Source organism: Haliotis rufescens, unplaced genomic scaffold (assembly GCF_023055435.1).
Source record: "Haliotis rufescens isolate VD_foot unplaced genomic scaffold, xgHalRufe1.0.p SCAF_16, whole genome shotgun sequence".
Lineage (NCBI taxonomy): Eukaryota > Metazoa > Mollusca > Gastropoda > Lepetellida > Haliotidae > Haliotis > Haliotis rufescens.
In genome coordinates, this window is record NW_025963846.1 from 9,240,899 (window position 1) to 9,267,380 (window position 26,482).

Here is a 26,482-nt window from a genome sequence, read left to right on the forward strand (position 1 = left end):
TCTTTAAATCAAGCCCTGCCTTATGTTTGAATGGGCTGAAACAGGAAAAATCATGATAATTTTTTTGGCCTTACAATAATTTGGACTAGATTACACTTCAATCTTCTGAAAATATTAAGGATTGTTTTGGATGAGACTGTACATTTTATGTGAAACTTCTCTAAATATATGCAGGTGTAAACTCAAATGTTAAGACCCTCAGTATGTACCTGAAGAGATGCGTAGTTGTTGAAACAAACAGTCTAACTTCAAGTGTATATCTAGAATATGTCCAGTGTATATCCAGCGTATATCCCAGCAGTAAGTATTCTCATCATAACCACCACACGAGGCACAAGGGTAGTTCAGAGGAGGCATTAAATGTCATCATATTATTGGCAATCCCAGTATAACACAATCCATTTGTAACAATATTTGTGATCCATCTAATGTTTTCATTAAACATTCAAAGTTTCAAATATAGAACAAGCCAGTCAACAAATATTTACTATCTTTCAGAGGGGAAATGAGCAGATGTTTTACAGTGTTGCACAATGTTGTATCATGCCTCCTCTTTGCTTTGTGAGGAGAAGTGTGTTCTCAATGTTTGTACAGAAAATGCAAGTGTTTGCTACGACGCCTCTCTCACCAACCCCCTCGTTAGCACTTTACTGATGATTACAAATGTTCCGTCGTGTCCATGGTGTCAAAGATATATCAATTCTTGTAACAGTGCATGTAGGATGCAAGATGTATCTTCTATTAATACTTTCTAATAAGTGATCATCAATATTTTTGTTATTGATATAGTTTGTCTTCAGTGTGTTTGGTGAGAAGTTTGAGATATACATGATTCATCTTTCTTAGGATAAAGGATCTGATCATGTTTTTAACATGAACATACATTTCACTGCGCAGAGTTGTGCCCCTTATCTGTTCCAGGATCCACTGGTCGTTGGTTGCAATTTGAAGTTATGATCCTTTATCTGTAGTACCACATCCGTGATTGATATAAATTGTAAATGATAGTCAAGTAAATATTTGAAATATTTTGATTTGAACATGAAGTGTTCAACAAAAGTTACCAAGTACTCTCAGTAAATTGTTAAAATTGAAGTTATCACATACATCAGACATCATGCGCACTCAACGAGGCATCATACAAAACTACATTGATAAGGAATAGTAAATTTGTTAAACGTCAAACATCAGTACCAGAGAATATCTTGTGTTGATTATCCATTGAAGGGAGAAATAGCGGTGAAAATTATATGAATGATTTCTGAACATCAGCGATGGTACCAGGTATTAGAAAATTGTCAATACACTGCACAGTGAAATGTCTGATCAGTGTACTAATCACTTTTTTGTTCACCAATGATTAAATTTGAATGCACAGGTTCTTCCAATATCTTAGCTAGGCAAGCTTTACATTACCGGGGTATATTAGTGGCTTTTCTTTACCAATATAGGGGCGGTCGGGTAGCCTAGTGTTTAAAGCGTTCGCTCATCACGCCGAAGGCCCGGGTTCGATTCCCGACATGGGTACAATGTGTGAAGCCCATTTCTGGTGTCCCCTGCCATTATATTGCTGGAATATTGCTAAATGCGGTGTAAAACCATACTCACTCACTCACTCTTGACCAATATACAAAAATACAGGAAGTAACAAAGGTATTAGGATTTACAAGTCAGTTTGTAAGTGAAGATTCCTCACATCATTTTATATTTGTGTTGTTATTTAAACCATGAGTTATTTAACTCCATGAGTGTAAGCTAAGACCATCACTTTATAAGGAAAATGTTGAAATGAGCAAAGTTTTATCAGAGTACTGCGTTCTTATTATTGCGGGTGAATTCTTAGCTCACCTGACTGAAAGTATAGTGAGCTGATGTTTTGGCCTGTTTGTCTGGTGTTCATGGTGTGTTGGAAACATTTTCTCTTCAGAAACCACTTGGCTACTGCCAGTGTTAGAAGTTAGCACTAGTCTGATAGTCCTTGCCAAACTACCCAATAGTTAAGTGAGTGAGTGAGTTTGGTTTTACGCCGCTTTTAGCAATATTCCAGCAATATCACAGCGGGGGACACCAGAAATGGGTTTCACACATTGTACCCATGTCGGGAATCGAACCAGGGTCTTCGGCGTTAGGAGCGAACGCTTTAACCACTAGGCTACCCGACCACCCCTCCCAATAGTTACGGTATCATAAGGACAAGTAGAAACTTTTCATCGCTACTACTGGGCCAATGAAACTAAGACTTCACATACTTGTTCCCACCAATGATGGCACCCCAATTTGTTCAGGAGGTTCTAATCCGATTTTCAAAATATGTTCCATGACTTTTACACTTTGTCCACAATGAAAGCCAGAACTTCTCATGGCTATTACTCAAGATTGGTTGGTTTGTCTTTTGTTTAACACTGCTCTCAGCAACATTCCAGCTATATGATGGCAGTCTGTACATAATTGAATCTGGATCAGACAATCCAGTGATTAATATCATGAGCATCGATCCACACAATTGGTATAGATGACATGCATGAACCAAGTTAGCGAGCCTGACCACCAGATCCCGTTTGTCGCTTTTTACGACAAGCATAGTCGCCTTTTACGGCAAGCATGGGTTACTGACGACCTATTCTACCCTGGAATCTTCACGGGTCGCTATAACTCATGAAATTTGGTACATGTGTTGCTAGTAGTAGGTCTCACTATATATGTTCCTATTTTTGTGATATTTTAAATTTGACCTTGATTTTTCAAAGGCATTTTGGCTCTGTACACTTCTTCTCTGAAAGTGACAGATTGAGAAAGCTGAACTTTGGCATATTTCTCTTCATGATGACATTATGATGAGATTTTGACAGCAAAAGTGTCGGTCTTTGTTAACATTTTTAACTGTTGACTATATATCCAGGTGAGCTACAGTGCCTATGGCACTTTTTTCTAATTTTCATGGTATCAGGCCTCCATTAAACAGCAAATGTCTTCAAGCCTTATTCCGAAAGGAATATCACTTGATTTTCTATCTAACCATTTTAAATCATCCATGTTTGTTGTGCAACTTGTGTATGAGGTTTGATGTTAACTGTTTGGGGCTCCTAGTTACACAAACCCTGTCTTGTTCCTAAGCTGTGGATACGGATACTTTATTTGTGCTACGTTTCGGCCTGTTCACTTCCCTATCAAAGCAAGGACGACGTGCTTGGTGTAGTATATAAAAGACAGGTATGGTTGTCTTCATCTGTGTGGTAATTATAGCCTGTGACTTGTTGATACAGTATCACACAGCTCAACGGTAATCCAATGTAATCATTATCAAAATCCTCCCGCATGCCTTATCACCCCCATGGCTAGCCCAGGCCTAATGTGCCAACTTGACTTGTTCACTTTGTATTTTTATTCCAAGGCTTTTTCTAGGTAAGCATTTCTGAGTGGTTGTCAAGATCAAATGGATGCCTGTTTAACAGTTTGCCATGTTTTGTCATGGAGAAGTCAGGAGAATTTGTTGATTCAAGTGGTAGAATCCACAAATCCCCAAACCATGTTGTGGTTGAGGTTAAGTTCTCTATAATTTTGTAAAATGACCTTAAATGGTTCAGTTTTACTTGTTAAAAGGCACACTCAGAATGGCCAGTGAATTCCTAGGTCGGAATCAACGGCAAGAGTGAGTGAGTTGGGTTTAACGCCGCTTTAAACAGTATTCCAGTTATATCGCGGAGTGTCAGCTTAATGTGGGAGGAAAGCCCGAAGTGATGCAGGTCTCAGACGTTTACCACTTCGGTGAAACCCACTAGCACAGGTATGGTGCTGACAAACCTAGAAACATAATTGGGGCAAACCGGGATTCGAACCCACAATCATGGGTTTCTGGCATGCCCAAGGGACGCAACTCTGCACAGCGAATTGCGGCGCCTCAGAGGACTGGGCCACCCGTGCCCCCTCAACTGCTAGAACAATAGCATGACATCATCGTAATGGTTACGGGACATTCAAAATATGTTTACGGCCCATTGAACATCCTGGGGAGAGCATGTTTTTCTTGTGTTAACAGGATATTTTTTGTTCACTGCTTCTAGGAAATTTGCCCACATGGCAAAGGAGAGCTGGACTTTGTATTGGTATAAATTATTTTTTCCCCTTTCCCAATAGGTATATCAAATGTCGTATTTCCTCGATTAACCATACATATTTCTTTTAGACTCGCTTTATCCCAGACATATCTTTAATCGTGAAGACGATAATGGGGAGAATTCAGTGCATAAAAACTCACTGCTGTTTTATCAAGGCTGTGTATTTAATCGAGACCCCGGTGTTTAATTGAGACCCGGCATTTAATGGAGGAAATACGGTAGTCGTTGGTCCCTAAAATAGTTTTCATGACATGATAGTCAAGGGATTTCTAATAAGGCAGGCATGTTATCACATTTAAGACAACCGCTCTAGAATGTGTGGAACTGTGTTATATAGACCATACTTGTGAAAATTATTAGGCAACACTTGGTAGGTTATAAGGACAAGAGATTTATGGCGCTCTGTCTGTTTTTGTTTACAGTCAAATCATTGAAATCAAATTACGTGAAATAGTGGAAACTATTAAACTTTTTTACAGATAGCTAGGTCTAGACCAACCTGATTTATCTAGAATTTGATCTGAGTAGATTTACATATGATTTACTTTTATTATTACACCCCCGACCTTTTATGTGGGGGGTATATAGTTGTACCAAGGTTCCGTCCATCCATCCGAAAACTTTGTCAGTGGATTCATCTCAAACTTAGTACATATAATCTGTGTCGTATGGAGGGGTGCAGTCAAAAGAAAAAAATTGTTTTGATTAATTTTCCATTTTTTTATGAATTTTTCAAACCCTAACCCTATCCATTATTTAATTTGAAACTACTGACACACTAGGCGGGTTGGGGGTATTAGTGAGCCACGCTCACTTTGCCCTTGTTAAACATAGAATGATATGAATTGGAGACGCTAATACTGCATGAAGATCGTGCTTGCACCTGTGTGAAGTTTCTTATATCAACACTGATAAATTCTGCTGACTCTTTTGAAATTCCCCATTTTTTTCTGTTTTAGGATTTTTTATGATCAATTGTAGAAGTCATTTAAACTAAGTACTTGTGCACCAGGCCTGCAAAGGGCAGCAAACAAGGTTGTCAAGCACTAACCTTGAAAAAGCCAGCAGACACCATGAGTTATGCCCCTTGCTCATGACCACCAGGATCTGCTGTTCTGGGTTTGAATCCCATATTCACCTTCAGTAGGGTGGAGAATAAAGCAAATGTTAAGTGTGGTCAAACTAAATCTTTATTTCAAAAATCTGAAAAATTGACTTCTTCAAATAGAAGTATGGTGCGTAGGAGTTTTGTTATCACTGGAATTAGTTATTCAGATTTCTGAAGAGAATTAACTGTTTCATTAACCAGATAATTGAAACTTTTGATTGATTTCCTTTCAGCCGAAAAAAGACAGATATAGTCACATCAAAATATTGGCATAATGTTGCATTCAAATTAGTTTTAGAAAGTGCTATCTGGTTGAATCAGATGGCATTATGTAAAACCTATTATTACCTACCTGTGACAGGTACAGGTATTTCAGGTGATATCTGGTAGTCTCACCTGTACACTAATAGTATTACATAATGCAGAGCTGACAAATTAGTTCAGAGACTTACCTCCAAGTCACAAAATAAACAATTGCACTTATTTTAGGATTGCTAATTTGATTTCAAAACGTGATCAGTCATTCCCTCGACAGACACTTTAATAGCTAGCGGGTAAGAGTTGTTTTTGATGAAAGCAAGGTTGTGAATCAAGAGGATCTATGGAAGGATAAGATATAGAGCTGAAGATATACCCTGGCTTATTCACATTCATCGGCTGTTCGCAATAAGTATTCCTTTGAAACGACACGGATTAAAATTCCTGAACGCCCTAGCTGTTACTTCTATGTGGACAAGCAGCAGTAATCGGTGTCATATGAATCAGACATTACCTCTTTTTTCATGGCAATCTAATTCATCTTTATATATGGTTTTCATCGCATTTCTTCAAATAAGGCATATCATGGTCTTAATATGATGGGACCTCGGTGAGTTATCAGTAATTGAAATCAGAAATTACATACGGTAATAGTCCCAGGAATTACACTGGAGATTCTTTATCAATGCTTTTCACATTCTGACTCCCCTCTGCAAGACACCTTTAAGCAAAGGCTTTTAAGATTTGTTTGGACTCAGTGAAGCAGTGGTTTGGAAAGCATCATTTCACGCTCTCCCATCTCCACATCAGAAGCATGATCAGACATTCAGAAGGTTTCCTAAAACATAAAAATCATTTTAAAAGTATGTGTGTATTGTAATTGTACAATCCAGAGATATATCACTTTCAGAAATAGGAACTATATAAGCTTGATTTCATCTTTATTTCGCTTCGTCCCATCTCCAACACGTACCAACGTTGCAAACTTTGGTCACACCTAATTTCCCAAATATGTTTTCACGTTTGTATGTCAATAAATAGTTGGCCATTTTGCAGATATATTACATGAAGATTAAAATTAATAACTGCGTTACTTAGATGTGCAATGGTTATCATGTCATCTCACGCGTGTATATTTTTCATAATATTCATGTCTACAGACAAAGTGTTATTTCAATAGAGAACATAAAGTTTTAATATCAGAACTTTAAAAGGGGTTGAATAATTTGAGTTTAAACTGTAATTTCCTTTTTGTGTACAAGTATGTGGTATATTATACATCAGTTTGGGAATGTGAGGTTTTGATAAGTCATGACTTTGATTTTTGATTCATGTTGTTAATATTAATAACCTTTCAAAAAGCTGTGAATGAAATCAAATAGAATATGTATCGTATTCAACATAATAAGCACCCAGGGTGCTCTCAAAATTAGAAATAGGGGGCTCTTATTAGAATATAATTTTGGTGAAAAAAAGATTGTAAATTTCGTGGTTTATGCTGACAGCCTGAAATGATACAAAAGAAAAGTCTGTGCGTATTATACACGACAGATATATTTTTCCAGAATTTAATTGCTCATAATTAAGGGTGCATATAACACACAAGTGTGTATTATACACAAATAAATAAGTTTTGTGTACATTGATCAATCAGAAGGGGTGCTAATAGGGATTTTTCGCTAGCCAATATATTAGTAAATATCGCCGTGGGCGCTTACTACGTCGAATATAGTATGTTTTTTTTATTCATGTGATGACTCAACATTTCAGTATTTAGCTACTTCTTTAGTTCTCATCAATTCACAAACATATTTATTTGAATCCATTAGTATTGATTAGCTATGTGTATAAGTGTCCTTGATAACATCTTAGTTATTTGCAAATTTTATTTTTCGATAATTTACTTCAACCTTTAATGTGAAATCTTTGAGGTGGGTTTGATTCAATCTCATAATTTGAGGATTGTATGTGTTATTTATGATGAATAATACTCGTGTGCTTGAAGTTAATTCATTTGATTGCAAGACGCCTCCTACTGCTGCCATCTCAAGTCTTAGCGTGACATGATCGTGTGCCTCAATCGCTGACTGAATTATCACAAGTTTGTATGTGCCTCACTCAATGCCAGTTCAAGAAACTGTTGAAAAAGAAGCCCCTTTGACACAATAGGCCCAACCATCCAGGGGACCAGTCAGTGTCATAAAAGAATTCAGGGTCTGCCTTATCTGCCAATTGATGATCCCTTTAAACGTGTGTGCCTACCACTCTGTATGATGACAAATTGGGGAAGTCCTCCCCATTGTCGTATGAAAGATGAGATAAACTCCTCATAGATTGAACACCACACAGGGGAGTAGTGATCTTTGATGGGAAATTCATGTCATTCTTAGCTACAACTGATGCAATCAAAAGACTAGACATTCTTGAGTATTAGATGAATTTTTGGCCGCACCTCCATATTGTAAACCGGACATAGCGGCTCATTAAGTCATCGCGTGTCACTAGCATGAGATCTCTCTGTTTGTCTGCCTTGTTTCAGCATTTAACCCCAATTTGTCACTTGGTGTATCGAGTATTCCTGTGCTGCCCCCTGGTGTGAAATTCGGGAAGGTTAGGCACACGACTCTGACAAGAGTTTGACGTTATCTCCCATGCAATGAAATCATCTTACATTTCAGACACCACTGACTTAATCAAGTTGATCAGACACCACCCAATTAAATTTACACAACTTGCAAGAACTGACACCAAGCGTGCCATCTCTTCTTTGTTGTGACTATCTTGTTTATCTCGTATTAATAGCACACTCTCATATTTATCAGTTGATTAATTAGACATATTAATTGTTCTTCTTTAGAAATGGACTCCTGCTAAGCCACTATGTGCTCTGTGCATTCTCAACATTCACAGATAGCTGTCGCAAATGCATGTTTTTGAAATAATCTTTGTTGTGTTAGATACTGATATTATGTTTTAGTCCTGACTAATGGAGCAATAATATTTGTGATTCATTGTCACCAGTTTCAAGTGGATAATATGTTTAAATAATTTTAAACTTCCATATTCTGCTACTTATGAATGATAAAATTTAAGATAGCAAGATACCAAAAATATTTGATAGATTTTCAAATTTTTGTCAATAAAGATTTTTATATGTATTAATCACCAATTCACCATTAATAGCAATGATTAAATCTCGAGTTTTTCATCATTTCTGCATAAACCGCATTTGAGCAGATATTAGCATCTGGATAAGTGTGGTATATAAATGTATAATATAATTAAAAAAATTCTAATTGTAAAACAGAATTGGCCTCTCAAAAATTGTCAAAAGTGTTTGTTTTTTTATTCTAATTTCAGGTTATTTTCTTGTTGGTCAGTCTCTTGAACCTGCTAATCTGTATAAGGCCTAAATGGAGAAAAATGGTGTTAAACCATGACAATAAGCAGGACGTTATTCTGAAATATTCACAGCAAGCTACTAATACTGTACTGTATACTTGACAACAAGGAGCAGTATAACTTGCGACCCATCATTGTTTGTATCAAGTGAAGTCTTGTATATTTACCCACAAACAAATCCAGTGAACAAAAAACTCTGTTTCTAAATTATTTTTAACAGTATGAACCTATTTTGATACCAAGTACAAGCAAAGTTTTATGTACTTTGCCACACATAAAAGGGAAAAAAGGACTCATAGAATCTGATGAAATTTGAGATTAATGTTTATTTGATCAGTTGCTATTAGGCTGTGTAGACCGTAGCAACAGACATGTCCATCGATCAACAATATCTGGCAGTCACACAAATATACTCCAACCTCATTTATTAATATGTGCAGCTTGCCCCATGGATGGTCTTGTACTAACTTTAGTTAACTAGGGCAAACAACACATGGATTTATTGACTGTCGTCACTCTATAAATGTAAAGATGAGCTATTTTGGGTTTCTAATCTATTTCATATTGAAGTTGTATGCTACCCTAAGAGCTACCAGTATCGCAGAGAGGGGATCAATGTTGGTAACGACTCCATTTTCGTTGCCTCAATGACTTAGTGTGCAAACCTGGTTCTGCTTTTTTAACTGATAAGAAAATATGCAGAATATGCTCTTTTTTTGTTTGATTATCTTTTTTCTGTCAATGAACTCTTCTCATATTATTTATTCTTAGTTGGAGTTTTGTGTAAGGTATAGAACACTAACTTACATGGAATTTGTTCAATGCTGCAGTCTCAAGTGCTCAGAATATTTTTATTATTGATTATTCTTTCCTTTTAAAGTAGCAAGATCAAAACTTTGAAAGTAGAATTCGCAAAGGGCTGTCTCTGCCCTCCCAAATTATTTGCATTGTGAAATATTGGCCCCCAAATTAAGGTCAGTAGGTCAGAATTAATTTTTTGTATTATTATTCAATTTCAAATATAAGCTTCCTAATAAGGCTTGGCACTTCTGGAAATATTTCAAAAGGCACATGTTGCCCAGAGTTAATATGTTTTGACAATAAGTGTATGCTATTTTTAGAACTCTGTGAGTATGCCTAATAAAATTATAATTGTAGTTCCAAGGAAGACGTCTTAATTTTTGGTAATTGTTGGAGCATCACTGTAAAGTGAATAGGGATTGGTATGTAAAATTTATAGTGATATGTGCTCTTCATTCGGTCACAAAAAGTGACTTGCAGCATAACTCGGCACCTTTTACCTATGACGGGTTGGGCACAGAACCAAATCACTTTGTAGGCCTCATATTGAGAGTAACATTACTTTCCTCCGGCACGAAGTGGGGCGGGGATATAAGAAAGGAGTATGGCCATTCGTCCATCCAGTTCTCAATAGGGAAAAATTTTCTCAAAAACTTTTCAAGTAAGAGAAATTAAATTTTACACAGATGTTACTGGTCATGATCTCAAAAGAGTTCAGGAAATTGGTGTCTTAAATTATTTTTTTACAGATATGGCCCGTGCTCCTTGCTTTTCCGACTGCCTCTGTGGTCTAGTGGTAGAGCGTCCGCCCAGAGAGCGGAAGGTCCAGGGTTCAATCCCAGGCCGTATCATACCTAAAGACGTTAAAAGATGGTACTAACCCTGTCTGGCGCTCGGCATTAAGGGGCTAAAACAAGGACTGGTAGGCTCGGAGTCAGTATACTGTGTCTGAGTGGGGTATTCATGTTAAACTGCGGCATGGTATCTCAGTGAGCTAGCACTATAAATCGGCATCAGTATGGACTAGTAAAAGCAGCCACACACACACGTGCATGCACTTTGCTATATATAAGTGCAATAATCTTGGACGCAATGTTAAACCCCATTTCACCTCACCTCACCATGCTTTTCCACTAAGTGCACAGTACCTGCAATGGGGACAGTTTTCTCAGAGACGATTGACATTACATGACATGGTTATGCAAGCAATACTTGTCAAGACTTAGTTTGAAAATTGATGCCATAAATTATTTATGTTACGCAGTTACATCCCTTGATCCATGTTATTTTACTTAGTGCTACATACTCCATAAGTTACGTGATTGAAACTTTGCAAGCTTATCTGGGAGATACTTATCAAGACTTGAGGTGGAAAATTGGTGCCATAAATTATTTTTCTATAGAAGGGGCCTTTTGTGTTAATAATTCTTTCTGATGACATAAAGCGACTCTCGTGCTTATCTCTTTTAAAGGCTTTATAGAACACTTTTTTTCAGTGTTAACTTTATCCTGCATATTAGTGACTACTATATGAACAAACAAAATCCTTATGTGCCCCATGGCGGAGGATAGTGATAACTAGGGCTGGGACAAGTCCAAATTTACTACCTGGGTACCCATCCCCCTATTATCCGACCCAACCCGCTGTAGGTCTCAAGAGGAAGGTACAAACTGTCCAATTGAGAAAAGTTTGACTGTAGCCCTGGCAAAATGTGTTTAGATACACATATAAAACGATCTGGTGTATACACTGAAGTTGACTGAAGTTTTATTTTTATTCAAACATATAAAAGTCAGAAGGAATGTTCCTAGTAGTCATAAAGAACTGCGAACATTAGTGACTTGTAGTTTAAACATAGAGTTCTAGATAATTTCTATCTTTAACAATATATCACGTGACTAACCATGGGTCCGGGTAGTCCTGTGGGTACCAGGGTCCTACTCATTACCCACCTGACCCGAGTACCCGAGTTACCCGTCCCAGCCCTAGTGATAACTCTGTTTTCCTGTTTTTCAGGGCACTATCATTTGCAGAAACACAAGGGCCTGCCAATACCTGCCCACAGAAGGACAGTTGAACAGAATGAGGGCTTCTGCACATAGTGGCTCATGGTTCTGTGGAATAAAGCAACTTTGCTCGTGGAGAATTTGTGGATTGGCAACTGTGTGGTTGCTTGATTCCTGAGAGTTTCTAGGACTTTGTCCTGCCCCCACACTGAAGCACATGGTACATGTGTTATTGCCTTGGGCAAGTGACTTTGTTCGAAATATGCCTCTGTTCACAATCAGTAAATGGGTATCCAGTAGGATGATATATAATGTGACTATTAACCTGCTAGCACCTTACAGGAAGTTTAGGTTGTATACTCCCCAGGGAGCTGAGAATGACTATCAAGTGCACACTGCTCCACTGACAGGGGGGCGTTCGGGTAGCCTAGTGGTTAAAGCGTTAGTTCGTCACGCCGAAGACCCAGGTTCGATTTGCGACATTGGCACAATGTGTGAAGCCCATTTCTGGTGTCCCCTGCCGTGATATTGCTGGAATATTGCTAAAAGCGGCGTAAAACCATACTCACTCACTCACTCACTCCACTGACAGGGGTAATAATGTAATGCTTTCAACTGCCTTGAGCATGGTTTAGGGTGTGGATTTGTCACACTGTAGATTTGTACATTATCATTATTATTATTATTATTTATCATGCCCTGGAATATAGCATTACTGTATTACATTGTTTGTTTGTTTGTTGTTTAACGTCGCATTCAGCAATATTCAAATTATATGACGGCGGTCTGTAAAAAATTGAGTCGAACCAGATAATCCAGTGATTGACATCACGAGCATCGATCCACATAATTGGGATATCATGACATGCATCAACCAAGTCAGGGAACCTGACCACCCGATCCTGTTAGTCGACTCTTCGGACAAGCATAATTGCCTTTTACAGCAGGTAGGGGTTGCTGAAGACCTATTCCAACCTTGGTCATTGAGGATTACTGTTGATATAGCTTAAATGGATAGAAATTTGTCCTAAAAAGATTATCATATCCAAAAAAGAACCCAATAAAAAGAAACAATGCATGGAAATATAGCATCTGTTATTTACACCCAATGAAGAACACAATAGTGGTCGGCGACACACTGACCTTAAAACATGTCATCAACAATGGATTACCTCACTCTAACTTGTGTGATGTCAACTAAATTGCTGTCAATTTATTCAAAGAATATGCACAGCACTTCATTGACCTACAGTTAATCAGTAGGCACTTGCTCTATTACGCAAGTCGACACAGCTGTGCTGATACAGTCAAACTCCACGTTTGTTTGTGTTAGTATACAAATTACCAAATACAAATGTTTCAATATGATTGGTAATGAACCGTCATTAGGCGAAATGAGGGCATTATCAAATTACTGTGGCCATTTCATGATAATTTTGAAAAATGCAGATTTCAAACATTAAATGAAAATCTAAATATGAGCAAGCCTGTGACCCAGGATGAAATTTTTACCAGATGTTTGCAAACAGTTTTGCTCAATTTTTAAATTACACAGGATACATGGCCAAAACATACCTATATGATATCTTGTCCTTTATTAATATGTTGAGATTAAAGTGCTGAAGCATTCCCTTGTGAGGAGCTTAACTATGTCAGGTTGTTCACGTCTTGCTACCTGTTGTCAGGTGTATTGTTACACTACCCATACACTACCTATGGATAATAGTAGCATTGTAGTATGCATGGAGTTATGAATGAAGCATGCATAAATTTTATGTTTTGGAATCTGGATAAGGAAATTCAGTTACCCGAGTGGGAGTGGATCTTAAAATTTCTGTAAGTGAACATACATGACTAAACTTAAGTATGTTGGGGTAATGTAAAAATGTGGCAAGGACTGAGCCACTCCCACACAGTTTGCAAAGAGAAGCCATGCACATCATTGGTAGGACCACATGGCTTGTTATGATATATGATAGGGATATAACTGCTTTTATTTTACAACAATGTTGCCATTTGCTGTATAGTTGAAGCTATACATAGGTGACTATTGTAAACCTGACACCTTTCAAGTGAGCGTTAACAGCACATAATTCAGCCCCATTGAAAGGCTAGGTTGTATTTAATGATAATGCCTGTGTGCATGTTGTATACGATTGATGAATTATAACATATATTTCTAGCTTGTGAATCTCTTCATGATCGATTAACACCTTCATATTTCCATTATAATAGATCGGAATGGTAAGTGTATTATAAGTCACTAGGCCACGGGCAGTTATGAATGTTATTTGTAGACCCTTTTTTCAGCTGTGTACTAGTACTGTTCATTATTCCATAACTATATTAAGACACCAAGTACAAGGGAAATGTTTGTGGTTACGAGCTTGGGCCTAGGGAATAACCATAACACTGTTATATAATGTATTACAAACAGACATCTTTGGTACTCTCTAACAATCAAGGACACAATGTTCCACCCACTCAGTCACCAACCATACAAAGTCACAGTCCTTTTGAGCATATGCCTCATGTACCTGAGGTTACTTTGCCTGAGTTTTATACGTAGGCAGAAATTCTGTTTGGTCGCATCTGTGACCAGTTTTCAAAACATAAGGTTATGTTTATTTCTTGGGTAGAGCAAGGCCAAAGCTACACTTTCAGAGAAACTTTTAAAATTATAAATGTTATGTCACTTACGGTACTTGGCCTTCATTTTACAGATGTATTTTTGTTTCATTTACAGACCTGGGCCTCGCTCCACAGTCTGTCTTAAACTGAAGTTTGTATTAAATTACGGGAGTTATGATAGTTTTGGCACTAAGATCTCTTGGTGCAAAACGACCTTGGCATTTACACACATGCACAGCAAACTCTTCAGTAGATCTGGCAATTTGCACACATGCACAGTACTTCTTTAACAGACCTGCCACCTTGTGGGGGTTTTGAGTAAAAATTCCGTCCCCAGCAACCCAGACAATTTACCCAAATGGACAGGGATTCTTGAAGAGACCAGACGAACATGGACAGGGGTTCTTGAAGAGACCAGACACACATGGACAGGGGTTCTTGGAGAGACCACACAATTTACACACATGGACTGTGTTTCTTGAAGAGATCGGACAATTGACACACATGTGAAGTATTTCATAAGGACAATGTGCATGCTTGTAGTTTCTTCTTGACTAGTCACATTGCCTTTATTCTTCCCACATGGAAATTAGCCGCATTAAAATAATTTTGATATAACTTACATCAGTATTTTGACAATGAATATGGCCAGTTTTCTTTTTTTTCATACTTTATGCTTTGTTTTCACACAGATGTATCAATCAAATTAGACAGAAAGAACATCATGCAATCTGTTGGGTTTCTTCCAGACCTCGTTTAGCAGCTCACCTGGTGTCAAGGTTTGAATGGCATAGGGATTTATGGTGGTGGTTTCAGCAATATTTCATCAATGTTTTTTCAGTGTTTCAGCTATATTTCAGCAATGTTCTGGGTGTGTTTCAGTGATATTTCAGCAGAATGTGAGCAATGTATTTTCAATATTTCAGCAATGTTTCCAGTGTTTACGCAATATTTCAACAGTTTAAAAGATATTTCATCAATGTTTTTTCAGTGTTTCAACAATTCTTCATCAGTATTTCAGCAATGTTTTTCCAATGTTTCAGTATTGTTTCAGCAATGTTTCTCGCTTCAGTTCATCTTGGTCAGACATGAGTACCACTCAGTGTTTGATATTCAAATCATCTACCATTAATTTTGACCACAGCTGTAGTCGAAAAAGTACCTTAACATAGCTGAACCTATTTTGCAAAGTTAAGAAATAGCGTCATAAATTGCAGCATTAAAAACTGCTGCCTGCCAGGGAAAATGTTGTAAGTAATGTTTAAGGCAGGTTAAGTCATCATTCAAATCACCTGGCGGTCTGATCTTAAGACTTGATAACATTCTTTGCAGGCCTCTGTTGCTGGAATATTGCTGAGTGTGGCATTGAACAACAAACGAGCAAGCAAACACATTAATTTGTATGGGGTTTTATTACAGTGACAAGTGAAATATGCATGATTGGTCATGAGCGTGTCTTTGGGTTTACACATGCTGGCATGCTGTTAAAAAATAATTAAAAAAACTTGAATTGGAATAATATTGCATTGCCATGGAAACATGATTCCAATGAAATATAAAGTAACCTGAGAATTTACCTAATTAAGCACATGTTCTGTAGAATTTAACTAATTAATCACATAGTCTCTAGATGGTCATTTTGATAACAGAGATATGCAGATACGACAATATGTTGCCACATGACACTCTCTAATTTCAGATATGAAAAAGTATGTTACTTCCTTCGCAGCATATTCAAGTCAAAGCTGTGTTGCAATAATTTGCCACTCACTCACTCACTGCCACTCACTCACTCACTCACTCACTCACTCACTCCAGCCACCTTGATCCACATCCCCTATTCCAACCATTGACGAAATTACCCTTCCCTCATTTACCCTACACACTAGTAACCCCTTGCTTTCGCCCTGGACCCAACCCCACTATGTTTTCCCCACACTCCATGCTCCCCCTGGTCCCACACAACCAGCCACACCAAGCTGTCCCCCTGCTCCCACACCACCAGCCACACCAAGCTCTCCCCATGTCCCCCACACCACCAGCCACACCAAGCTGTCACCCACACCACCAGCCTCACCATGCTCTCCCTGTCCCCCACACCACCAGCCCCACCAAACTCCCCCTGTCCCCCAAACCACCAGCCACACCAAGCTGTCCTCCTGTCCCCCACACCACCAGCCACACCAAGCTGTCCCCCTGTCCCCCACACCACCAGCCACACCAAGCTGTCCCCCTGCCCCCATACCATCAGCCACACCAAGCTGTCCCCCTGTCCCCCACACCACCAGCCACACCAAGCTGTCCCCCTGCCCCCATACCATCAGCCACACCAAGCTCTCCCCCTGTCCCCCACACCACCAGCCACACCAAGCTCTCCCCCTGTCCCCCACACCACCAGCCACACCAAGCTGTCCCCCTGTCCCCCACACCAATTTCCCCCCACTGTCGCCCACACCCCCAGCCACACCAAGCTGTCACCCACACCACCAGCCACACCAGGCACACCAAGCTCTCCCCCTGTCCCCCACACCACCAGCCACACCAAGCTGTCCCCCCTGTCCCCCACACCACCAGCCACACCAAGCTCTCCCCCTGTCCCCAACACCACCAGCCACACCAGCCACACCAAGCTGCCCCCCACACCACCAGCCACACCAAGCTGTCCCCCTGTCCCCCACACCACCAGCCACACCAAGCTGTCCCCTGTCCCCCACACCACCAGCCACACCAAGCTGTCCCCTGTCCCCCACACCACCAGCCACACCAAGCTGTCCCCCTGTCCCCCACACCACCAGCCACACCAAGCTGTCCCCTGTCCCCCACACCACCAGCCACACCAAGCTGTCCCCCTGTCCCCCACACCACCAGCCACACCAAGCTGTCCCCTGTCCCCCACACCACCAGCCACACCGAGCTGTCCCCCTGCCCCCACACCACCAGCCACACCAAGCTGTCCCCCTGCCCCCACACCACCAGCCACACCAAGCTCTCCCCCTGTCCCCCACACCAAGCTCTCCCCGTCCCCCACACCACCAGCCACACCAAGCTCTCCCCCTGCCCCCCACACCACCAGCCACACCAAGCTCTCCCCCTGCTCCCACACCACCAGCCACACCAAGCTCTCAGCCTGTCCCCCACACCAAGCTCTCCCCCTGCTCCCACACCACCAGCCACACCAAGCTCCCCCTGTCCCCCACACAACCAGCCACACCAAGCTCTCCCCCTGTCGCCCACATCCCTAGCCACACCAAGCTGTCACCCACACCACCAGCCACACCATGCTCCCCCTGTCCCCCACACCACCAGCCACACCAAACTCCCCCTGTCCCCCATACCACCAGCCACACCAAGCTGTCCTCCTGTCCCCCACACCACCAGCCACACCAAGCTGTCCCCTGTCCCCCACACCACCAGCCACACCAAGCTGTCCCCCTGTCCCCACACCATCAGCCACACCAAGCTGTCCTCCTGTCCCCCACACCACCAGCCACACCAAGCTGTCCCCCTGTCCCCCACACCACCAGCCACACCAAGCTGTCCTCCTGTCCCCCACACCACCAGCCACACCAAGCTGTCCCCCTGTCCCCCACACCACCAGCCACACCAAGCTGTCCCCCTGTCCCCCACACCACCAGCCCCACCAAACTCCCCCTGTCCCCCAAACCACCAGCCACACCAAGCTGTCCTCCTGTCCCCCACACCACCAGCCACACCAAGCTGTCCCCCTGTCCCCCACACCACCAGCCACACCAAGCTGTCCCCCTGCCCCCCACACCACCAGCCACACCAAGCTGTCCCCCTGTCCCCAACACCACCAGCCACACCAAGCTGTCCCCCTGTCCCCCACACCACCAGCCACACCAAGCTGTCCTCCTGTCCCCCACACCACCAGCCACACCAAGCTGTCCCCCTGTCCCCCACACCACCAGCCACACCAAGCTGTCCCCCTGCCCCCCACACCACCAGCCACACCAAGCTGTCCCCCTGTCCCCAACACCACCAGCCACACCAAGCTGTCCTCCTGTCCCCCACACCATCAGCCACACCAAGCTGTCCTCCTGTCCCCCACACCACCAGCCACACCAAGCTGTCCTCCTGTCCCCCACACCACCAGCCACACCAAGCTGTCCCCCTGCCCCCATACCATCAGCCACACCAAGCTGTCCTCCTGTCCCCCACACCACCAGCCACACCAAGCTGTCCCCCTGCCCCCCACACCACCAGCCACACCAAGCTGTCCCCTGTCCCCCACACCACCAGCCACACCAAGCTGTCCCCCTGCCCCCATACCACCAGCCACACCAAGCTGTCCCCCTGTCCCCACACCACCAGCCACACCAAGCTCTCCTTGTGTAAATGTAAGGCTGGAAAATTCTCAAGCAAAAACTTAGAATTTACTATATGCTGTATGTATATATATAAGTATGTATATATATATATTACACACACATAAATACTTCAATATTAATATGTCATTCATGTACCATATGCCACTGGAATATGACATTATGATATCATAGAGGGTTCATAGTTAGATCGAGCTGGACTACAGTATCTACACATTACGCTCGGTCTCGGTCGATATGACACTAGACTTGACGTGTGTGGATTTGCAGGATTGGTGTACTGACGGTATATGTAATTTCCCACAATTCATGTTTGTCGGGGGACACGAGTGTGGGCGGTATTGACTCTTCGCACCTAACCAAACCACCCCGCTTAACGTCAATTGACACATTCTTTCAATTAACATTTTCTAACAGTTATTTAACTAGATTCTATTTTCAACTGGCATCCAAGTCTACAACATTGTTGGCAGTGTTTTTCTATGAAACGGCTAATCCTCTTTATTTGACATTATTGCCATTAAGTTTCCCAGTCTTTGTTTGTGGCCTTTGTACACAGTGTATGTGCATAATCTAATGACTTAAACACTTTTCTTGCAAATTAACACAGTTTCATTCGGCTGACATTTTCATTTTAACATTACCAGTGCTTCCATACACAATATGATAAAATTTAGAGAATACGTATTATTTGAATGTGTCAGGGAAAGTGGTGACCTCAAGGAATCCTTATCACCTTAATCTTTCCCATTCAGAAGCAAATAGGGGCGGTTGGGTAGCCGAGTGGTTAAAGCGTTCGCTTGTCACGCCGAAGACCTGGGTTCGATTCCCAACATGGGTACAATCCGTGAAGCCCATTTCTGGTGTTCCCCGCCGAGATATTGCTGGAATATTGCTAAAAGTGGCGTAAAACCATACTCACACACTTACTCAGAAGCAAATACTTCAACATTCATAAAATCGGAAGCTACTTTGAATAGAGATACATTTATCCCTTGGTCATGTGAAGCAAAGCTAACAACCTGTTCTTGTCTTCTGAGAAAATGATGATGCCAAGAAATGTTTCATGAACTATTTGATGTAAAAATATTTGAAAAGAGTGTTACAGCATATTTGAAACTTTAATAACGGTAACAATAATGATTATGGTTCACTCTGTGAATTCAGCCCGTATACCCCCTCCAAAAGTTATATCTCATATGTAATGCCGTTCAATCATTTTTATTACCGTATTCAACGTAATAAGCGCTCAGGGCGCTCTCAAAATTAGAAATAGGGGGCGCTTATTAGAATATTATTTTTAGTTGAAAAATCATATATTTCGTGGTTTATGCTAACAGCCTGAAATGTTTACATACGACAGATATATTTTTCAAGAATTTAATTGCCCATAATTAATGGTGATATAACACACGAGTGCGTATTATTCACGAATAAATAAGTCTTGCGTACATTGATCAATCGGAAGGGGGATTGTTCACTAGCCAATATTTTAGCAAATATCGCCGTGGGCGCTTATTAGAGCGGGGCGCTTATTACGTCGAATACGGTATATGAATGTTGGAGGGGGAATACGGGCGGAAGTCTTACTTTAGGTTATAGCTGCGATTTAGTTTCGCATCATTTAACCAAGCCGTGCTATCACTTGTGGAATGTTATGCAGGAAATGGGTTGAAACAGTATATTTTTGTCTGTGTCATGGTCATAGTCACGGTCACTTATGATGAAAATCTGGCATCTTTTCATTAGAACCTGACTTGCATATTTAGACAAGTCTTGTAATGTTTTCGCCATTTATATATCCAGCAAACACAGATTTAACACCACTTGAAACATGTAATTTGAGATTGCAGACTGTTTTGTCTGCTGGCCATTTGGATATTTCTTCCTCTTGTATCTATTTAAGAATTGACTTCAATATTATTTGTGTTTATGGAGATATAAATGTAAAATCCAGTGTGCACCAGTGTGTAAATCCTCATCAATAAATAAGTCAACAATAATAACTTCACAGACTGCTTGTTTAATCAGTTCCTTGAAAAAACTGTAGACAACGAAATGAAATCAGTGACATCATTCTGCGCAATAATGCCACACAAGCACACCCACTCCATTATCAGCCAATCAGGAAACAGTAGTCTGCTAGTGGGTGTGGCCTAACTTTTTTGTTAGCCAATCAAATGCCATGGAATCAATTGCAATATATTTATTTAGTATTGTCTCCAATATCAAAGGAATGTTTGTAAACACCTACTCACATGCACATTGGTGAAAAATCCTGATGCCAATCATCTAATTTGCATAAATGTGTTATGTGGGTATGACAAACATGTTTTCTGTTATGTCATAAGCTTGTTTCATGGATCAATACTTTTGAGTTAAATTACCTGTGGTTGAGCATGGTGATTCTTCTTAGTATTCTTTGAAAACTTTGATATATTTCGGTTTTCATAACATGTTTCATTTTTTATCAAATATTTGAACCTTCCACGTATGTACAAAAACATGGAAGTGAAAACATTTACAATATGTTTTGTTTTTTAAACTAATATTTATGTCATAATTTTTGTAGAAGGATACAAGGATAATCTCCATGAGTGGTATAAATCACATCTGCGTCATGGTATAAGTGTTCATATCACCCAGAACACCATCTACTGACATCCTTGGCACCAATTGGTTGAATTGATGTTTGCCCAGCCTGTCCCCCTTCTTTGATTCTGTCAGTGTTGTATCATAAACTACTTCTAACCTAGACAGTGGAGCATTGTTGTAGTGCTTCACATACCTAGAGATATAAACATAATAAATTAGTATAGGGGGTTGGAGAGACTTGGAATCTCTGCAACTGTTCAGGAGGTCTTTTGCCAATCAGCAAATAGTACTCAAGGGTGTAGGGTCTCCCACTTTGTTCCCCCCTCGGGAGCAATCAGCGCCCTCTCTTGACTCTTTAAGAACTCTTGATAGGTGCTACAAGATAACTGGATGATTTGTGTAACTATGCTGATGGGCTGCTATATCTCCTAGGTTTCTACGATACACTGTAGCACATGGCTGCTTGTCAGGCTGTATTGCAGCACTTGGAATTTGGACTTTACGCTTTTCAAGTGGTTAAAAGTTAAGCAAACATTATAAAAAAATGCTTTAAAAACTGGTTGAAATTTTGATTATTTTTTTTCCATTGAATCAGGAGTGCTTGGCAAGCAAGTGTAGAGTTCTGGACAATCTACATGCCCGTGTTTGGTCCCACAACTCATACCTGTCTTTTAATTTAAATGCCAAGCATTCCATGTCAGCAGTTTCTGGTCTCTCCCTTGACCCAACAAAGTGATCCTTTGCTCAGCCTTATGTATATCACTGTAGCTCCTTGTTTATGTCGTGTGTAATGCCCTCGCTCACTCTCAAAGGCACAACAATGTGTGGAGCCCATTTTGGTCTCCCTTACTGTGATACTGCTAGAATATTGCTAAAAGCAGTGAACACCTCACTCACTCACCCACCCAAACAGACACCCACTCACCCACCCAGTCACCCACTTACCCACTCATACTCGCTCGCTCGCCTGCCCACCCATGCACCCACCTACCCACCCACTCATGCTCCCCGGCGGAGTCCCCTGATGTGATATTGCTGGAATATTCCTAAAAATATCACACTCACTCACTCACTCACTTACCCACTCACTCACTCACTCACTCACTCACTCACTTACCCACACTCATACTCGCTCCCTCGCCTGCCCACCCATGCACCCACCTACCCACCCACTCATACTCGCCGGCAGAGTCCCCTGCCCTGATATTGCTGGAATATTGCTAAAAATATAACACTCACTCACTCACTCACTCACTCACTCACTCACTCACTCATGCCATCTACCCTACCCACTGGTAACACCATTTTTTCCCACTGTACCCTGCCCCACTATGATTCCCCTTTGATCCCCACACACCCTCACACTCTCTGGCAAGAAGGGGCGGTCGGGTAGCCTAGTTGTTAAAGCGTTTGCTCGTCACGCCGAAGACACGGGTTCGATTCCCGTCATGGGTACAATGTGTGGAGCCCATTTCTGGTGTCCCCTGCCGTGATATTGTTGGAATATTGCTAAAAGCGGCGTAAAGCCTCACTCACTCACTCTCTGGCAAGTGCCCCACCTGAGTCACACCAAGCTTTCCCCCAAGGACCCGGCCCCACCAACTTCTTCCACAGACCCCACCCTCCCAGCAGCACCCATGGAGTTGACTCTTCCTCTCACAAGACCACCTGCAGGTGTTTGCTCTCCCTCATACATACTCACACCCTTCTACCCATCTATCGACATCTGCACACAAAAGCTTTATAGCAACACCCATCCATACCTGGTCATCACAACCTTTGCCTCATACATTTCTATGTACAATATCTTCTTTAACTGAACATAACACACTTTCACCACACATGGTATTTGCCCTATTACATACATAAGTAGACTACAGTCCTCTGTTCTGTTGGAGCACCTACCCACTGTGTCTCTCTCAGACAGTGCCTGAATGTGTGTCTTGTGTTAGTGATGGGAAGATTTATATACATCAGTAAATTATACCATTACTCCTCTTCTGACATGGAGCCACTCAGGGAAGACATACACTATCTAGTTGAATAAATCTGTCATAATACCCAGGACAGAACAACCTCCCAAGGTGCCCCAGTATGTACTGTGTTGGACAACGTTATTCACAACGTAAATAGCATGTTCCTTAAAGGTGCTGGATCATTTCCAGAATTACTTACAAACATACATACAGACAGACAGACAGACAGACAGACAGACTGCCGGACTGCCGTCATATAGCTGGAATATTGCTGTGTGCTGCGTTAAACAACAAACAAACATACAAACTAATATATTTCATCCCATTGTGGTTGCATCTAAAAATAGATTCATTAGTTTAATGGAATACTGCATGTTCTTGTACCAGTAAGAAGCACCCAGTTATGGATCCAACCCGTGAAGATCCGGAGTAGAACAGGTCTTCAGCAACCCATGCTTCATGTAACAGGCGACTATTCTTGTCGTAAGAGGCGACTAACGGGATTGGGTGGTCAGGATCGCCGACTTGGTTGATACATGTCATCGTGTCCCAATTGTGTAGATCGATGTTCATCATATCAATCACTGGATTGTCTGGTCCAGACTTGATTATTTACAGACCGCCATCATATAGCTGGAATATTGCTGAGGGCGGCGTTAAACAACAAACAAACAAACAAGTTAGGGATCCAGTACACTAAGGTCACAGACACCAAATGAATCACTGCGTGAACTTGCACCTTTAAGATCGTCCAGGGTTCAGCAGCTATACACCCCTAAGGATATTCTGTTTCCTTTACGTTTGTTTAATGTTGAAATGTTAGTGCTTATTGGAATCCCATCAGCGCAATAAATATGGGTGATAAAAGTTGATGGATTTTTTTTCTCAACGTTGTTGTATTCAGTTTTCTCTTTCTATATTTGTGTGCGTTGCGTACCTCAAGGATCAGTGTTTGATCCTGGGCTCTTTGAATTACCATATTCGACGTAATAAGCGCTTCGCTTCAATGTACACAAGACTTATTTATTTATGTATAATACGCACTCGTGTGTTATATGCACCCTTAATTATGGGCAATTAAATTCTGGAAAAATATATCTGTCTGTATATAAACAGTTCAGGCTGTCAGCATAAACCACGAAATTTAAGATCTTTCAACTCTGTTTTTTTTCCACCAAAATAATATTCTAATAAGAGCCCTTTATTTCTAATTTTGAGAGCGCCCTGGGTGCTTATTACGTCACATACGGTATATACCAACTGCTTTGGCAAGATCATCCAACAACATGACTTGAATCATCTTTTTATCCTAGTGATGCACAGTTGATGCACCTTTTTACTCCTGATCAACTGGCAGTCGCGTTGTGCAGAACAACTCGTTGTAGACAAGCTGTCAAGTCATGGATGAGAATTGATAAACTTATACAACAGTAAGACTAAAGGCGGACTCACACGGGTCGATATGCCGAATTCGACCGAGTCGTATCATCTGAGTGATTAATCCATTTCGATTTTGATGTCACGTGATATTTGTTTACACACAAGTGGGAAACATGGCTTCGTCTGCTGCGAAGAAACCATGAGTCACGAAAGCCTGTGGAATGTCTCAAGCAAGGATTATTCCAAAAGAGAAAAGAGGAACGCTGCATTGCCGTCTTCTTCACACAATATCGCGCAGCAGATGACTGCTGCCACGTCTGCTTCAGACATTTTGATACCATGGAAACAAATAATCGTGAAATATCATGAGATCAACACTCAATCGGCGGACCGAATCGTGTGAGTGGTAGCAAATTGATTGGTCGATATTTGCTCCAATCAGCGAACGTTGTACAATGTATGGAAATCGGCATGTTGTAATGATGTGTCGACCCGTGTGAGTCGCACTTAAGGCAATGCTGGTTGGTTGGTTCAGCGCCTGCAGAACAAGATCCTTCAATATATCACAGTTGGGAATTCCAACAGTAAGTTGTTTTCAAGTGTCAAACATTTGGGAGTTCACATGGATTCCTATCTCAGTACTGAGAATCAAGTAGATCAGCTCTGCCAGACAAACTATTTCCACCTACGCTTCAATGGATACATTTGACAACAGCAGCTGCAGCTGAGACATTGACCCAAGCCTTAGTTCTTTCAAACACTGATTTCTGCAAGAGTCTCCTTTGCTGAAAAAACAAAATTTTCTGATGTGTGTCCAGAAAATCCCAAACACAGCCACTTGAATAACTACCAGAACATGTAAGCGGTCACACATAACACCAACACTCAAGAATCTACATTGGTTGCCAACAGATCCCAAGATCCAGTTAAGGACCCTGTGTTTAACGTACCAAAGACGTATATACGTCCGTTAACGTACCAATGTCAGCATGGTGGTGCACTACCATACCTGACTGGACTGTTGGTCTACTTACAGACCTGTCGGCAGCAGCTGATCTGAAAACCAGATCTGAAAAACATTTTGTCTGTCCATATGCCCAGCTGAAACAGATTGGTCAAAGATCTTTTAGTGGTCAAAGATCTTTTAGTGTGTCAGCAACCACTCTGTGGAACAGACTGTCAACTCTTATAAGGAATGCTCCATCCCTGGACTGCTGTGGATCCATGCTCAAAACCCATCTATTCCAGCTGTCTTACTTATCTTAGTTTCAATAGTCTCCGTATTTGTCATCAATCAGGTCATGATCTATCCATTCTTATTTTGTATATAATTCTCATACATTGGTACATTGTCACGTTTACAGCATGCTTCAACATATGGTCTTTGAACCGACAGACAACAGATTATTACAAATATCTATTATATATTTCATCATCATCATTATTATTTATAAGATACTAAGGAAAAGAAGTTTCAAGAAGTTCATTAGTTTGAAATATCAAATTATACTACATTTTGATTGGCTATTGATTTTGCAATATATTTATATCTCATGATTAACAGGTCAGTGTTTTTAATACTCTATTTTAACAGTTTTCTTTTTTTGCAGATGAATTGACATACTCATTTATGACAAGCAAAAAGATAGAACCAAGCATAGCTAGCTACATTTCTATCCTGTGGAGGTCTAGACAGTATCATAACAAATAATATGCACTCTTGTTTGTCAGCTGATATGCCTTTATCAACCATGACATAATGGTATTTATTCCCGGGTGCTATTTTTCTCCCAATACAAATGTGTGATATGATCTCAGCGGTGGTTAGATATTACTTGATATCAAGGTATAGCACAGATCAGT

At 41.0% G+C, this 26,482-nt stretch overlaps 3 protein-coding genes across 4 annotated transcripts in view; all 3 read left to right on the forward strand.

Moving 5' to 3' along the window:
- Positions 1 to 26,482, forward strand: part of LOC124128994 (cysteine-rich DPF motif domain-containing protein 1-like) — a 68,354-nt gene that overhangs the window by 40,040 nt on the left and 1,832 nt on the right. The window contains exon 5 of one of the 2 annotated variants that reach the window (XM_048396839.1): positions 11,702 to 12,414. The exons of the other annotated variant lie outside the window; for it this stretch is intronic. The gene's annotated coding sequence lies outside the window, so the exon portion shown is untranslated. Of the gene's footprint in view, positions 1 to 11,701; positions 12,415 to 26,482 lie in introns of those variants that run through there. 2 annotated transcript variants of the gene reach the window in all.
- On the forward strand, positions 16,401 to 17,564 carry LOC125380955 (vegetative cell wall protein gp1-like). The gene has a single exon (XM_048396739.1). It carries the CDS (start codon positions 16,401 to 16,403, stop codon positions 17,562 to 17,564), a length of 1,164 nt encoding a protein of 387 aa, XP_048252696.1.
- On the forward strand, positions 17,601 to 18,713 carry LOC124136683 (vegetative cell wall protein gp1-like). The gene has a single exon (XM_046502675.2). The coding sequence runs from the start codon at positions 17,601 to 17,603 to the stop codon at positions 18,711 to 18,713; it is 1,113 nt and encodes a 370-aa protein (XP_046358631.2).

Coding starts and splice junctions, on each gene's coding strand:
- LOC125380955 (XM_048396739.1), top strand. CDS start 16,401: ATGCTCTCCCTGTCCCCCACACCACCAGCCCCACCAAACTCCCCCTGT.
- LOC124136683 (XM_046502675.2), top strand. CDS start 17,601: ATGCTCCCCCTGTCCCCCACACCACCAGCCACACCAAACTCCCCCTGT.